Source organism: Pseudorca crassidens, chromosome X (genome assembly GCF_039906515.1).
Source record: "Pseudorca crassidens isolate mPseCra1 chromosome X, mPseCra1.hap1, whole genome shotgun sequence".
Taxonomy (NCBI): Eukaryota; Metazoa; Chordata; class Mammalia; order Artiodactyla; family Delphinidae; genus Pseudorca; species Pseudorca crassidens.
This window is the reverse complement of record NC_090317.1, coordinates 79,416,781-79,434,763: the sequence shown is the minus strand read 5'-3', so window position 1 is coordinate 79,434,763 and position 17,983 is coordinate 79,416,781. Positions and strand designations below refer to the sequence as shown.

At 39.3% G+C, this 17,983-nt stretch overlaps 1 protein-coding gene across 5 annotated transcripts in view; it reads right to left on the bottom strand.

The window, feature by feature from the left end:
* Positions 1–17,983, bottom strand: part of MTMR8 (myotubularin related protein 8) — a 248,058-nt gene that overhangs the window by 120,217 nt on the left and 109,858 nt on the right. Inside the window, exon 5 of one of the 5 annotated variants that reach the window (XM_067724399.1) lies at positions 8,496–8,628. The exons of the other annotated variants lie outside the window; for them this stretch is intronic. Coding sequence (XP_067580500.1) covers positions 8,496–8,628 — 133 coding nt within the window. The remainder of the gene's footprint in view (positions 1–8,495; positions 8,629–17,983) is intronic. 5 annotated transcript variants of the gene reach the window in all.

The following is a 17,983-nucleotide window of genomic DNA, read 5'->3' as shown; positions in this document are numbered from 1 at the left end:
ACAGAGTGAAGTAAGTCAGAAAGAGAGAGACAAATACCGTATGCTAACACATATATATGGAATTTAAGAAAAAAAATGTCATGAAAAACCTAGGGGTGAAACAGGAATAAAGACACAGACTTACTAGAGAATGGACTTGAGGCTATGGGGAGGGGGAAGGGTAAACGGTGACAAAGCGATAAAGAGGCATGGACATATATACACTACCAAACGTAAGGTAGATAGCTAGTGGGAAGCAGCCGCATAGCACAGGGAGATCAGCTCGGTGCTTTGTGACCGCCTGGAGGGGTGGGATAGGGAGGGTGGGAGGGAGGGAGACGCAAGCGGGAAGAGATATGGGAACATATGTGTATATATAACTGATTCATTTTGTTGTGAAGCTGAAACTAACATACCATTGTAAAGCAATTATACTCCAATAAAGATGTTTAAAAAATAAAAATAAATAAAAAAAATAAAAAAAAATAAAAAAATAAATAAAAAAAAAGAAGCAAAATTGAGCTATTTGTATTGAGGTGGATAGACCTAGAGTCTGTCATACAGAGTGAAGTAAGTCAGAGAGAGAAAGACAAATACCGTATGCTAACACATATATATAGAATTTAAGAAAAAAATATCATGAAGAACCTAGGGGTAAGACAGGAATAAAGACACAGACCTACTAGAGAATAAACTTGAGGATATGGGGAGGGGGAAGTGTAAGCTGTGACAAAGCGAGAGAGAGGCATGGACACATATACACTACCAAACGTAGGGTAGATAGCTAGTGGGAAGCAGCCTCATAGCAGAGGGAGATCAGCTCGGTGCTTTGTGACAGCTTGGAGGGGTGGGATAGGGAGGGTGGGAGGGAGGGAGAGAGACGCTAGAGTTAAGAGATATGGGAACATATATATGTGTGTAACTGATTCACTTTGTTATAAAGCAGAAACTAACACACCATTGTAAAGCAATTATACTCCAATAAAGATATAAGAAGAATAATAATAAGAATCTGCCTTCTAATGCAGGGGACGTGGGTTTGATCTATCGTCGGGGAACGAAGATACCACATGGCATGCGGCACCTAAGCCTGTGTACCACAGCTACTGATCCCTCCCACTCTGGAGCCCGTGCACCACAACTAGAGAGTAGCCCACACGCTGCAACTACAGAAGCCCGTGTGCCTCAACAAGAGACCACATGCAGCAATGAAAGATCCTGCATGCAGCACCAAAGATCCTGCGTGCCAAAACTAAGACCCGACATGGCCAAATAAATAAAATATTTAAAAAAAAAAGAAAAGAAAGGAGTGTAACAGAAGGTGAGCTTACCTAATAAGGAAAAGAAAATCAAAGTCAACACATGATACAGGGTAAAAAGAAAAACTGAAGGAGGTCTACATTCATAAAACTTCTGAAAAAGACATGGATCAATTCTCAGAGAGAGAAGTGGGCAAGAGGAAGAATTCATGCTCAAAAACAGACAGGACTGTTCTGCATTCCAGTCCCAGACCTGACAATAATTTCCTCTGGAAGCTTTATCCATTTAGCCTTACTAATATAAATCCTTCCAACTTAAGATGGAGAGGTTTTCCTGTCTTAGGTCAGTTTCTGTACAATCAGAACTATGTAAAAATATGGGCATTTACTCAACCTGTGCAATTTTGGCAATGGTAGATATTGAGCATTCACTTATTCATTCTAACACTTCATTATGTATACCTCTGTGCCAGGTATGTGCTAAGTATTAGAGATACAAAGATGAGACTCAGTTTCTGACTTCAAAGAGCAAACTAGTCAGGGTGACCAAAGGTAAATAAATAAATACAATGCAGTGCAAAAACTGCTGTTATAGGGTAATGTGTAGTAACTATATCCTTTTGCAGGAGCCAGGGAAGCTTGAGCCTTGAAGAAAATGTAGGATTTTCTCAGGTGAGGAAGGAGAAGGAAATTTATTCACTCATTCATTCATCTACTCACCTAGCCAATAATTACTGAGTGACTATACAAGATGCACTGTTGTGTGCACTAGGTACACAAAAAAGACAAACATTTAAATGAATGACTACAAACCAATGATAACCAAAACAATAAAAGTTTATACCAGGTACAACAAAGGCACACAATAGCTAAAGAAGAGGAGACAACTAAAGTGGGTCTTGTCAGATGAGTAGGCATTTGTCAGATGGACCAGGAGGAAAGGACATTCCAGGCAAGGGGCATAATATAACAACATGTACAAAGGCAAGGATGTGAGGCATAGGTGAGGAATTCTTAACTAGCTTGGTGGTTGAGGCTAGGCTGGGAGTGAGGGAGTGAGGAGAGACAGGTCTGGCCAGGAGGGCAAGGGTCAGACTGACAAGTGTGCATTTTATCTGGTGGCAGCAGAGAGTCACTGGAGTGTTAAAAGCAGAGGAGTGCCATGATCAGATGTACTCACTGTGGTGACAGTAGGAGAATAGAGGACATAAATTTGGATTTAGGAAGACTAGTCAAAGAGTTACTAAAATTGTGAAATGCAACAAGGACCTGAATTAATGCAGTAGCAGTGGGGCTGAAAAGGAGAAGAGGGATGTTAAGAATGAAGATTCAACAGGACATAGTAAGAGAATGGATGTGGAATGAAGGAGAAAGAAAAGTCAAAGATGACTCTTAAATGTGTCACTTAGTAACTAGGTGGATTACAGTACCATTATCCTAAACAGTGAACATAGAAGAAGAAACAAGTTTTAGTTGGTGTTGGGAGTAGATAAGATTTCATTTGGGGCCATGGAGATTCTGAGGTAGTTGAGGGACATCTAATGGAGCATCCAGTGGACAGCTGCATATGTGGGTCTGGAGTTCAGGAGAAGGAGGAATCTGAGCCAGAGTATAGATTTGACCACTATATGAATACAGATGATAGTGGAAACTGTGCATGGCTGGTGCTGTCCAGGCAGAGACCAAAGTGAGAAAAGGAAAGACCTTAAAAAGTAGTAACGTTTAAAGGGAAAGTAGAGGAAGGGGGGGGGGGCTATTACAGGAGTCAGCTTGTGAAAAAGAAGGCTGAAAGGTAGAAAGAGAACCAGGAAGTAGCAGTGGGATTAAGGCCAGAACTACAAAAATGGTTCAAAGAGAAAGGGGATAACAATGTCAAATGCAGCAGAGTGGTCAAAATAGAATAAAGATTAAAGAGTGACCCTGAGATCGACAAGTTAGGGGTCATTAGTGACCTCAGCAAGAACAGTAGTAATGGTATGTAAACTGGATCACAGTGACCTGAAGAGTGAAGGGAGGTGAGGAAGTGCGTATAGGGAAGGCCAATTACTTTCAAGAAAGCTCTAAGCAAGAGGAAAGAGAAGAGTAACTAGAAGAGAATAAGAAAAGTTCTTTTTCTTAGGAATAAGAAAGTATTGAGCGTATTTCTGAGGGATGAAGCCAGTGAAAGGAAAAGTTTGAAAATGTAGGGGAAAGAGGTTCCTTGAAGGAGGGGATGGGATTAAGAATACAGGTAAAGGGATTAGTCTTACACAGAAGATGAGGCACCGTTTCCTCTGAGATAGCAAGAAAGGAGCAAAAAAAAGTTGGTAAGAATAGTAGTGGGAAGATGAGAGATTACCTTTATTTTTCTATGAAGAAGGAGACATGTCTGAATATGTGTTTACTGAGAGGGGAGTAACAGTGGTGTAGACAGCTTGAAAGTAAAATACAAATTAGGAATATCTGCTTGGTGGAACAGGGCTGGGAACCAACCAGGGACACATAAAATGACTGTTAAGTGGTCCTAAGGCTATAGGACTACAGTCAATATTATAGATCATAAACCTGTAATTATACCAAGTAACATGGCTATGGGATTTATTTCTTTGTGGCAATGTTTAGTTGTCAGGGCATAAGAGCAGAGAAAGTAGAGAATGAATGGGATTAACAGGGCGGGTAGAGTGGAAGGATAAAGAGGCAAGGTGGAATAGATGAGGTGCTACACCACTAGGTTTTGGCTTGATACGAAAGAAGGTAGGAAAAGGTGGAAAAAGTGGAGTTAAAAGTGTAGAGGTCTCCATGGGATAGAAGAACCAGGTTAGCTGGAGTAAGAGTGTAAGAACTGGAGTACAAAAGCTCAAAGAACTATCAGTGCAGAGTGTTTTATAGGTTGTACATGGACATTCAAATCTCCTGGGATTGAGAGGAAGAATCAGGATGGAGAGGAAACCACCTACCTAAAGTGGTTTCCAAAGTCCTTAATGGAGAAAGAAGAGTCATTAGGAGAGGTACAGAGTGGTATAGCTAAATGCAATAGACCTAAAAGGAGGAAGGAGTTTTGTAAGGAGCAAGGGGAGTATTGAACCTGTCATGGACCGTGCAGTTCATGGGGTGTGGGAAAATGAGTAACGTTTGTAGTAGAAGGTAAAAGAGAAATGATATTCCTAGAAGGATATATAGGTTGCGAGTAAGACAAGAGTCAGAGAGATCTGGAAAAAAGTTTCTCAACCTTTTAAACCCCTCAGTTAACCAGATACCTCAGATAATATCAGAGGCCTAATAGTAGCGACTATACTCTTTCCTTAGGACTCCAAATGGAGTGAAAAGTCACTGGTGGACAGGAAAAGATGCTCAATTTCACTAATGATTAAAGAAATGCAAATTAAAACATGACATAAAATGGATAACCTATCAAATTGGCAAAGATTAAAAAGATTGATGATAACCATTGCTGGCTATGTGGAGAAAGAGGCATTGTTGGTGGGAATGGAAACTGGTGTATCCTATTTGAAGGGCAATTTGGCCACATCTAGTAAAGTCTGAAATATTCATACTCTTCAACTGAAAATCCACTTTTAAGAATGCCCACACATATAAAGATATATGTTCAAGGATATTTGATGCAACAATGTCTGCATTTGTGAAAAATGTGAATAACTGAATTGCCCATGAACAGGGACCATGATAAATTCACTTAATGGAATATTATACAGTCACTGAAAAGAATGAGGTCACACTGACTGAACTGACCTGGAAAATGTTCACCATACATTAAGTATAAAAAGTTAGTTGCAGAAAAATATGCACAATACAATCTCATTTTTACAAATTAGTAATAATATATGTAGTTATATATATGTTGAAAAATTCTAGACCTGTACTGTCCAATATGGTAGTCACTAGCCACAAGTGGCTATTTAAATTTAAATTGATCAAAACTAAATAAAATTAAAAATTCAGTTCCTCACTCTCACTAGCCACATTTCAAATGCACAACTGCCACATGTGGCTAGTGGCTATTGTATTAGTACAGATCCAGAACCTTTCCATCATCACAGAAAGTTCAAATAGTGCTGATCTAGCAGCATACATTAAACTATTAATAGTGTGTGTTGTGGGGCAAACTACAGGGAATATTTACATTTTACATTATATATTTCTGAAATGTATACTTCTTAGATAACATACATGTATAACTTTTGTAATGAGAAAAAAATAAATTAAATAAAGATAATGAGAGACAAAACGAGAGAGGGAGGGATACTATAGTGTTTTTGGGAGAAACAAGAATCTCACTAATTACCAGGGTCTTATGGGCAATGGGGAACCATTGGAGTATTTTGAGTTTAAAGTGACATTATCATATGTGCTCAAGAAAGATGGCTTTAGAAGCAATCTGGTGGCCATACTGGGGGGAGCAACTACTAAAGACAAGTAAACCAGTCAGGAAGTTATTATAGTACTTAAGGCAGAGGTGGGGAAGAACGGATATTTGAGAAACACTTTTGAGGAAAACTGACAGGATGAGGCAATTGCCAGATGGAGGGGAAGAGAAAGAATTCAAGGCTTACTTGAGTTTTCAAGCTTGGGATACTGGATAGGTACTGATGGAGATGGGAAGCACAGGATAATCGTGCAATCACAAGTCTATCTTTTTCATCCACTCATTTTAATTCAACCAATATTTATGAGGTTGTATGGTCTATCAAATCTATCCCTCTTCTCCATTCTCACTCTCTTTGGTCTAATAAAGTCAGTTTCAGAAAGGAAATAGAAATTTATGGGTATAGGGCATGCGAAAAAGGAACAGTATAAAGAATGGCTAGAACAGTGGGCTTGAAATGACCAAGGGGGTCACATAGTAAGCACTAATAATAAATTACAGTGAAAAATGTAGGCAACAGGACTAGGAAATTGTAAAACAATAGGGCTGGATATTTAAGACAGTTAATTACACACACTCTCTAAAAACCTTTTAAGCCAGAAGCTATAAATCTCATTATCTTCAACTGAAAAACTGACAGCAGAGAGGTGAAGAGTGATTCTCTCCTTTTCTTTACTTCTACCAAATAATAGGGGTGTGGTGAAAAGAGCAAGTTCTCATGTAAGAATGTATAAACAAAACTTCAAAATGAGAAAATGTACACTCCAAATTTCTTCTTCTTTTTTTTTTTAAATATCACCTAACAAATGATACAGACGCCAGGGTTCTGAAGGTCAGAAAATAAGTGAGTCAGCATAAATGAGTGATGAAGCCTACTTAGACTGCATTCAGAGGCATACCTAGACAAAGAAGTCAGAAAAGTCTGCTTTATACTCAGAGCTCTGAAAACCCATAGAAACACAAGCTCTGCATTTATTTTACAACCAGTCTTACTTCCACTTGATACCTTAGAATCAACACAAAAATACATCAGAGTATTTGAGCTGGAAAGACTATGAGAATATTTGAGCTGAAAGGACCATGAGAGATTATCTAAGAGTTTTTAACTTGAGATCTGGGGTCTGTGTACCCCCTGAAATTAAGGTCTATTTTCTGTATGTATAGCCATATGTACATTTTTCTAGGGGCAGAAAGTCAATCATATTCTCAAAGAGTTCAGTGGGCCCCCCAAAACTTATACCATTAGATTCTAGTAGAACCACCTTGTTTTACAGACAGAGAAACTGAGGCCCACAGAAGGGAAGAGATTTTCCAAGGGCACGCAGTAAATTAGTGGCTGACCTGAATCTAGAAACCAGGTTGTTTTTCAATATTCTTTCCACCATGAATACACTGCTACCTCAAGAGATCCCATAATAAAGTCAGTGCAAGTTCTTAAAAGTCCTGATTATTACCTTTGCAATGAAAATTCCAGCATCCATAATAGCTTTAATGTGTCTCAACCACCCTGAGCTCTCCAGGCTGCTAAGAAATTCACTCATTGTTGGAGTTTTCAATTCACAAACTAAGGTAGAAAAGGAAGCAGAGATTGAAATTCACAATTACCTCAGTTTATTCACCAAGAAAGGGGACAAAATGGTTCACCATTTTGTAAATGAGGAAGCTGAGGCACAGAAAGGTTAAATGATTAGTTGGAAACCGCAAAGTGAATCAGGGACAGGACTAGGGCTAGAGCCTACCATATCTCCTAGCTCGGGTCTCTGCTTTCTTGACTTGTAGAACCCACCCCAAGCCCACAGAGATCTCTGAAGAACAGAGCCAGAAGACTGAGTCAGCATCCACAGGAAAATACTCACATCTCCTCTGATTAGAAAACACATTTGATTCCCATCTTAACTCCTCCTACTGAGCCTAACTTTGTAGACCCTTAACATCTGTCTCTGCTTCCACATCCCCACTTACTCCCTTGCAGCCCTGTGCTGTCTCAACAGGTTGAAAAAACCATCAGTTAATTTTCATGCATTTTGCACTGGTTATCCAGCAGACGGCAATCTTTTGCCTCAAAAAATCTGCAAAATGTCCTCTTACACTCCTACTATAGAATATTCTGGGACAAAAAAGAAAGGAGGAAGAGACCCAAGGAAGAGGAACATTAATATCCAAAAAGGGCTGCAGACTGAGAAGACAGGATCTGATAAGGGTTGTGTAAGGGAGAGGTCCTGGCAGACAGCATAAGTGAACAATTGAAGAAAAGAGAGGAAGAACGGGGAGTTCACTTAATGAGGGCAGGTTTTCCCTATGTGTGACTGAGATGACATACCACATCATGGAATCCTGGGTAGTGGCTTTGGGAGAAATGTTCTAGACTCAAGAGTCCTGTAAAGCCCTGATCTCACCTTGCCCACATTCTGATCCCAATTACATTGCTGTGATGACAGATGACCCAAATTGTCTGATAGCAGCTTTATTCCTTTGAAGTCTAAATTCGCCCCCTTCATCAGCACAGTGATGAAACTGGACTGACCCCTTACAGCAGATTAAATGAGGAAGATGAAATAAATCCCAGTTCATTTATATTTATGTTGACCTACCCACCCCTATACAGCAGTCTCTGTAATTCTATAGAGAGAAATTATTTCCATAGCCACTAAACCCAGATGAACTCCACAGAGTTATGAAAACTAAACATTGTAGTTCCTCTGTCAGACCAACACTGCTATAATTCAGTACTACCTATGCAAACTGGATTTATACTATAGTCAAAACTCTTATCACCTGTTAATTCTGCTCACCTGGTTGCTTTTATGTTTCACCACAAAATCAGGCATACTTTTTGCTTACGTAATTATGCAAGTTATATAGCCTCTGGTCTAGCCCAGGTGAAATCCCTGTACCTTCCAAGAGTTTCTGCAGGCTGCTCCACATCACATGGATGTTCTCAATGCCTATGAACCTGAAGCGAATGTTGGCATAGTTGCCTTCATTTTCATAACCCTTCCCAGCTGCTCGGTTGGCCATGGCATTTAACTGTAATATAGAGGACATAACAGAACAGATGGGGCAGATGATAAAAGAACATGGTTCATCAATCTCAATGCTTCATTCTAAACAGTTTTAAATCTTACCCATTTAAAAAGAAGTTAGATCACATAGGGCACATTCTGGGATGAAGAGAATCTCACTGGCATTTAGATCAGGTATCTTAAGTAACAGTAGTATAGGGAAAGAGAAGGAGATTTAGTGTTTTTATTTTATTATTAAAACTCTGCTTAAGAGATTGATTGAAGGATATGGGAGCTATGAGGATATCTGATCCGAAGAACTAAAATTATAATTTTGAGCTTCCTATCACAAACAAATGGGCTTTATACTGAGAAACATGTGAAAATTCAAAAATCCTTATTACTGAGAAGCTCTAGAAAGAAGTCTAAGAACTTCAGGGCCAATTAATTATAAACAGCTACTCTAGAAAAATGTCTAGAACATGACTGCATAAGATAAAGGACTTTCATTCACTGATAAAATTGAAATGGAGATACCAAGAGTTGTTTTAACACTATATTCAGCTTGTGGTAATCAGAATACTTCTAGGTCATATGAAGAATGTTGGATGGGGTAGTGAGTAAATGAGACTTGCAGAGAGGAGATATTAATCCAAAAACTAGAAAGGGGCTTCCCTGGTGGCACAGTGGGTTGAGAATCCACCTGCCAATACAGGGGACACGGGTTCAATCCCTGGTCTGGGAAGATCCCACATGCCACGGAGCAACTAAGCCCGTGCGCCACAACTACTGAGCTGGCATGCTGCAACTACTGAAGCCTGCGTGCCTAGTGCCCGTGTTCCACAACAAGAGAAGCCACCGCAATGAGAAGCCCGCGCACCGCAATGAAGAGTAGCTCCCACTCGCTGCAACTAGAGAAAGCCCGTGCACAGCGATGAAGACCCAACACAGCAAAAAATAAATAAAATAAATAAATTTATATATAAAAAAAACTAGAAAGCAGCCAAGATATCTTATATGATTATAACCATCTTAATAATTAAATGATTTTCTGTTGTCTGGGCCTATTTCCTAATCTCCCATTATTGTGCATTTCAGAAGGTAGGAGGAGAATGTATATGGATAGGGTGTCATTTTTGCATTAATAAAAAAAGAATGCCATTAAAAACCTCAAAAGCACAAACTATTCACATTAACACATGCAGGGAAGAAAAATCTACATGTCAACATATTGTATTTAGCATGCAGGATATTTGTTAAAGGGAGAAACATGATGGTAATTTTGATCTCTTATCACACAAAGAATGTCACTGAGCTTTCATTAAATTAATGACAAATCAATGGGACACCTGAGGAGGTGTAAGCAACAGCAACCTAGTAACAAAAAAGTCTGTTATGACTGATGGATGCTTCAGCAAATGAAACAATAATTACGGCAGTCCCTACCCAGGTCTGGGCAGCAGTAGAAAGGCCAGCTACTACAGATAGCTAGCTACATCATACCAGTATACACTCTTTGGGAATAGGACTGGCATATCTGAGAAACTGCTACATATTAGTAGCCTAATGTTCAAGTAGGAAAGAACATATAATATTTACTGAGCCCCTAGTATGTATGTGCCAGACACTGTGCTAGATCCTTCACTTATATTATCTCATTTAATCCTCATGACAGCTCCTAAAGATAGGTACTATTATTATTCCCATAAGGAAACAAGTTCAGAGAGGTAAACCAATTTCAACCAGGATCATATGGATAAAAGCTGAAGGCAGGATCTGACCCCAGATTTGACTGACTCCTAAGAATGTAACTTTGTCACTACAATACAGTTTCTACTAAAAGTATATATCTAGCCATCCAGAAGAGGAGTGTTGCTAGATATTTCTAGGCTCTCTGAGAGAGGAAAAAGGGACCTATTAAAAAGGACTTTTTGGTCTTTCATTTGGCCAAAGGGCATCAATCCTTTAGTTTTTCAAAAGCTTGGTACTTCTCTTTATCATTTTAAGACTAATACGATGGAAGACACAGATTTGATTAAACTCTTTCTAATCCCAGAATGTCAAACGCAGTTATAGTTGAAGCAAGACAGCAAAGTTCTGAGAAACTGAAGGATGGTACCTGAGCAGAAAGGGAAATTATTTTTTCTATTGAGCCCAGTCAGTTATAGGTAGCCCTGCAGAACAGTCAGTGAGAGATCCCCAAAATGGGCAGACATCTGTCTAAGACTACTATCTGGTTTCAAGCACAACCAATTGCTTAACTCTGAAGTCACAACCACCTGGCTTAGGCTTAGAATATAAATCACTTACTTAGCAATCCCTAGTTAGCAATGAAACCTCCTAATCATCCACAGTCAACATATCAAAGTATAAGCAAAATTATTTCTTTCTGGGGCTGTTTGTGAAAAGAACAGCCTTTAAAAAAAGGAAATCTGTCCTTTACTTGCCTTGTGGGGCACAATTAATTCCTCTACGATTCCTTATTAAAGCTAGACAAAATGTTGAGGGTCAAGGAATTAATGCAGAGAGTTTAGGTTGATCTGAGGACCCTCCTCTCTGTGACATTCACAGGCAGTGGCAAGACTAAGTTGTTCAAAGTACCTTCTCATAGTCTTGCTTGACAGTGACAGCTATGATAAAAGGAGTTCCAAATGGCTTACTCAAATGATTTTACACAGTTATGACATAATAAGCCCATATACACAAAACTAACTTTCCCATTAACACTGCAAAACTCAACATGTGGGGAAGGGAATTATAACATGAGTAAAGTAGGGGTATTAGAGAGGTCATTGATACATAGATACTTTTGGTCTTGTGTCTACAACATACATAAACTGGCTCTCTGGGTTCGTCTGGCTAATAACCTCTAGCAGGAGCTCATCATCTATGCAATGAGTATAAAATCCAGACAGAGGCTGGCTACAGTGGTAAATGGCAGGCTGTAAGGAAAAAATATATCAGTTGAGTGGTCCAATGTACAGGTGGTCAAAAATCCTCCTTGATCCCATATTCAGTGAGTAGAAGAAGAGGATGAGACAACTCAGGATAGTGAAGTAAAAAGAAATGTAGCTCTGAAGCCCAGGCATTCCACTGACATTAGGCTCAGCCTCCTGCCTCCATCCCCACTCTAGCATGTGGGCTGTATTACCACAAACTGTTGCTCAGATAGTCTTTTTTTCTTCTACATGGCTATGATTCCCAACCCAGTCTCGGCAAATCCAGACTTCAAGAAAATCACACCCTGAGTGTTTCCTTAATAGAATTCTATGTATTTTCAATATGTATTAGGCTAGTATTTACCGGAACCTTTCTTGCTTTTTATAGTCCCAGTAATATCATCCATATAAACCAGAGGCTCACAGTGACAGCAGAATTCAAAGACCTAGTGTCTCTTAAGAGAACAGGGTTCACTCGTTTCAGGAGTTAATGCCAAATCAGAGGGCTGGTTTGTTTCAAGCCATTTCAATAGGAAAACAACATAGCTATTTAGCAGATACATCTGGTAATAATTAGTTAGTGAACTGCATTACACTTTGGTGTGTTTTTTATAGAGTCTGCTTACTTTGATAGTTTGACACAAAGACACCCACTTGTATTACTGTACTTTTTAGCACTTGATAGTTGCCTACCTGAGAACTTGACTGTCTAATTCCAGATCTCAGAGAGACCACAAGAGGCAAGAACTATTATCCCTTCCTATGGAAGGGGACTCAAATAGAGGAGTCAAGCAAAATATTCCCCTACTAGCTTAAATTGTATGAAAATAGTGAGAAAGAATCAAGGACATGTGTGTTCTAATGGGAAGCCACAGTGCCCAAATATCCTTTCATACAGCTGTTCCCTTTTATTCAACAACTTGCCATCAAGCAGGAGCCCATAGAGAAGAAAAGAAATAAATGAACGCACTACAAATGACACTTAACATCTGCACAACACTTTAAAATTTACAAAGTACACATATATTTTTCTCTCATATTACACACTTAAAAACTCTCAGAACTACCAAAGTTCAGAGAAGTAACTTGCTTGAGGTCACATAGCTAGTAAGTGGCAGTGGTGTGACTTAAACTCAGGTCTTCTAGCACCAAGTAAAGTTCTCATGAGAGAACTTTGCTCAACTCACATTGTTCTCTTTGTAGAGGTAGGAAAGCATAGGCACACATTCTTTACTTCTGAACTTCGAACTTCCAACCACCGTTCCCAATGTAACAGATTTAGGAACCACTATTTCAGGAGGGTAGGTACTGCATATCTAAAACAAAATAAACTCAATTTTTTAAACTCAATTTTTTTTACATATTTTTACCTGCTAGCAACAGGTTAGAATAGCAATCACTCAAGAATTAGCTGTCTGTTATTTATCATCTAGAATCATCCATTCCTCAGAAATAAGAACAAACTTATCCTTGATGGGAGGACATTCAAGACGGCGAAGGAGTAAGACATGGTGATCACCATCCTCCCTAAAAATACATGAAAAATACATCTACATGTGGAACAACTCCTACAGAACATCTACTGAATGCTAGCAGAAGACCTCAGACTTCCCAAAAGGCAAGAAACTCCCCACTTACCAGGGTAGGGCAAAAGAAAAAAGAAAAAAACAGAGACAAAAGAAAAGGGATGGGACCTGCACCTCTGCGAGGGAGCTGTGAAGGAGGAAAGTTTCCACACACTGGGAAGCCCCTTCACTGGCAGAGACGAGGGTGGTCGGGGGGAAGCTTTGGAGCCACAGAGGAGAATGCAGCAATAGGGGTGTAGAGAGCAAAGCAGAGAGATTCTCGCACAGAGGATCAGTGCCGACCAGCACTCACCAGCCTGAGAGGCTTGTCTGCTCATGTATTGGGGCAGGTGGGGACTGGGAGCTGAGGCTTGGGCTTCGGAGTTAAGATCCCAGGGAAAGGACAGGGGTTGGCTGCGTGAACACAGCCTGAAGGGGGCTAGTGCAACACAGCTAGCTGGCAGGGAGTCTGGGAGAGAGTATGGACCTGCCTAACAGGCAAGATACCATTGACTCAGTGTGCACAAGGAGAGGGGATTTGGAGCATCGCATAAATGAGCTCCAGAGATGGGCACGACTACGGCCATCAGCATGGACAACAGAGACGGGCATGAAACACTAAGGCTGCTGCTGCAGCCAACAAGAATCCTGTGTGCAAGCACAGGTCACTATCCACACCTCAACTCCCGGAAGCCTGGGCAGCATGCCACTGCCAGGGTCCCGTGATCCAGGGACAACTTCCCCGGGAGAACACATGGCATGCCTCAGGCTGTTGCAATGTCACCTTGGCCTCTGCCGCTGCAGGCTCACCCCACATTCCGTACCCCTCCCTCCCCACAGACTGAGTGACCCAAGGCAACCTAATCAACCACTCTTTGAATGCCCTCCTGTCTGGGCAAGGACCAGATGCCAGACGGGGACCTACAGGCAGAGATGGGACCAAATCCAAAGCTGAACCCCAGGAGATTTGCGAACAAAGAAGAGAAAGGGAAATTTCTCTGGGCAGCTTCAGGAGCAGTGGATTAAATAGCAACAATCAACTTGATGTACCCTGCATATCTGGAATACCTGAATAGACAATGAATCATCCCAAAATTGAGGTACTGGACTTTGGGAGCAACTGTAGACTTGGGGTTTTTGCTGTATGTAACTGACTAATTTCTGATTTTAGGTTTATCTTAGTATAGCTTTCAGCACTTGTTATAAGTGGTGACTTTGTTTATTGGTTTCGTTGCACTCTTTTCTTATTTAATTACATTTAAAAATTTTTAAATTTTAATATTTTTTATTTTAATAACTTTTTATTTTATTTTGTTTTATTTATCTTTTCTTTCTTTTTTTTTTTCTCCCTTTTCTTCTGAGACGTGTGGTTGACTGGGTCTTGGTGCTCCGGCCGGGTGTCGGGCCTGAGTCTCTGAAGTGGGAGAGCCGAGTTCAGGACGTTGGACCACCAGAGACCACCCGGCCCAACGGAGCATCAATAGGCGAGAGCTCTCCCAGAGACTTCTAACTCAATGCTAAGACCCAGCTCCATTCAACAACCAGCAAGGTCCAGTGATGGACACCCCATGACAAACAACAGCAAGACAGGAACACAACACGATCCATTAGCAGAGAGGCTGCATAAAATCATAATAAGGTCACAGACACCCAAAACACACCACCAGATGTGGTCCTGCCCACAAGAAAAACAAGATACAGCCTCATCCATCAGAACACAGGCACCAGTACACTCCACCAGGAAGCCTACACAATGCACTGAAGCAACCTTACTGACTGGGGGAAGACACCAAAAACAACAGGAACTACAAACCTGCAGCCGGCGAAAAGGAGACCCTAAACACAGTAAGTTAAACAAAATGAGAAGACAGAGAAATATGCAGCAGATGAACGAGCAAGGTAAAAACCTACTAGACTAAACAAATGAAGAGGAAATAGGCAGTCTACCTGAAAAAGTATTCAGAGTAATGATAGTAAAAATGATCCAAAATCTTCAAAATAGAATGGAGAAAATAAAAGAAACATTTAACCTAGAAGAACTAAAGAGCAAACAATGAGGAACCACACAATAAATGAAATAAAAAATTCTATACAAGGAATCAACAGCAAATTAACTGAAGCAGAAGAACGGATAACTGACCTGGAAGATGAAATAGTGGAAATAACTACTGCAGAGAAGAATAAAGAAAAAATAATGAAAAGAATTCATGACAGTCTCAGAGACTTCTGGGACAACATTAAACACACCAACATTTGAATTATAGGGGTTCCAGAAGAAGAAGAGAAAAAGAAACAAACTGACAAAATATTTGAAGTGATTATTGTTGAAAATTTCCCTAATATGGGAATGGAAATAGTCAATCAAGTCCAGGAAGCACAGAGTCCCATACAGGATAAATCCAAGGAGAAACACGCTAGGACACATATTAATCAAACTATCAAAATTTAAATACAAAGAAAAAATATTAAAAGCAGCAAGGGAAAAGCAACAAATAACATAAAAGGGAATCCCCATAAGGTTAACTGCTGATATTTAGCAGAAACTCTGTAAGCAAGATGGGAGCGGCAGGACACATTTAAAGTGATAAAACGGAAAAATCTACAACCAAGATTACTCTTAATGAGCAACGATCTCATTCAGATTCAACAGAGAAATTAGAATCTTTACACACAAGCAAATGCAAAGAGAATTCAGCACCACCCAACCAGCTTCACAACAAATGCTAAAGGAACTTCTCTACACAGGAGACACAAGGGAAGGAAAAGACCTACAATAACAAATACAAAGCAATTAAGAAAATGGTAATAGGAACATACACATTGATCATTACTTTAAATGTAAATGGATTCAATACTCCAACCAAATACACAGATTGGCTAAATGGATACAAAAACAGGACCTGAATATATACTGTCCAGAAGAGACCCACCTCAGACCTAGGGATACATACAGATTGAAAGTGAAGAGATGGAAAAAGATATTCCATGCAAATGGAAATAAAAGAAAGCTAGAGCAGTAATTCTCATATCCAACAAAATAGACTTTAAAATAAACACTATTACAACAGACAAGAAGGACACCACATAATGATCAAGGAATCAATCCAAGAAGAAGATATAACAATTGTAAATATTTATGCAGCCAATGTAGGAGTACATCAATACACAGGGTAAATGCTAACAGGCATAAAAGGGGAAATCAATAGTTACACAATAATAACAGGGCACTTTAACACCCTAGTTTCACCAATGGACAGATCGTCCAAAATGAAAATAAATAAGAAAACACAAGCTTGAAATGACACATTAAAAAAAGATGAACTTAATTGAAACTTATAGGACATTCCATACAAAAACAAGAGAATACACTTTCTTCTCAAGTGCTCATGGAACATTGTCCAGGATAGATGATATCATGGGTCACAAATCAAGCCTTGGTAAATTTAAGAAAATTGAAATTGTATCAAGTATCTTTCCTGACCACAATGCTATGAAACTAGATATCAATTACAGGAAAAAAACCCATAAAAAACACAAACACATGGAGGATAAACAGTACGCTACTAACTAACAAAGAGATCACTAAAGAAATCACAGAGGAAATCAAAAAATACCTAGAAACAAATGACAATGAAAACACAACGAACCAAAACCTATGGGATGCAGCAAAAGCAGTTCCAAGAGGGAAGATTATAGCAATAGAATCTTACCTCAAGAAACAAGAAATATCTCAAATGAACAGCCTAAACATACACCTAAAGCAATTAGAAAAAGAAGAACCAAAAAAACCCAAGGTTACCAGAAGGAAAGAAAACATAAAAATCAGATCAGAAATAAATGAAAGAAATGAAGGAAACAATAGCAAAGATCAATAAAACTAAAAGCTGGTTCTTTGAGAAGATAAACAAAATTGATAGCCATTAGCCAACCTCATCAAGAAAAAAAGAGAGAAGACTCAAATCAACAGAATTACAAATGAAGAAGGAGAAGTAAAAACTGACACTGCAGAAATACAAAGGATCAGGAGAGATTACTATAAGAAACTCTATGTCAATAAAATGGACAACCTGGAAGAAATGGACAGATTCTTAGAAAAGCACAACCTTCTGAGACTGAACCAGGAAGAAATAGAAAATATAAATAAGCCAGACACAAGCACTGAAATTGAAACTGTGATTAAGAATCTTCCAAGAAACAAAAGCCAAGGACCAGATGGCTTCACAGGTGAATTCTAGCAAACATTCAGAGAAGAGCTAACATGTATCTTTCTCAAACTCTTCCAAAATATAGTAGAGGGAGGAATACTCCCAAACTCATTCCACGAGGCCACCATCACCCTGATAAAAAAACCAGACAAAGATGGCACAAAAACAGAAAACTACAGGTCAATATCACTGATGAATATAGATGCAAAAATCCTCAACAAAATACTAGCAAACAGAATCCAACAGCACATTAAAGGGATCATACACTGTGATCAAGTGGAGTTTATCCAAGGGATGCAAGGATTCTTCAATATATGCAAATCAATCAATGTGATACACCATATTAACAAACTGAAGGATAAGAACCATATGATAATCTCAATAGATGCAGAAAAAGCTTTTGACAAAATTCAACACCCATTCATGATAAAAACCGTCCAGAAAGTAGGCATACATGGAATGTATCTCAATATAATAGAGGCCATATATGAAAAACCCACAGCCAACATTGTTCTCAATGGTGAAAAAATGAAACCATTTCCTCTAAGATGAGGAAGAAGACAAGGTTGCCCACACGCAACACTATTATTCAACATAGTTTCAGAAGTTTTAGTGACAGAAACAAGAGAAGAAAAGAAATAAAAGGAATCCAAATCAGAAAAGAAGTAAAA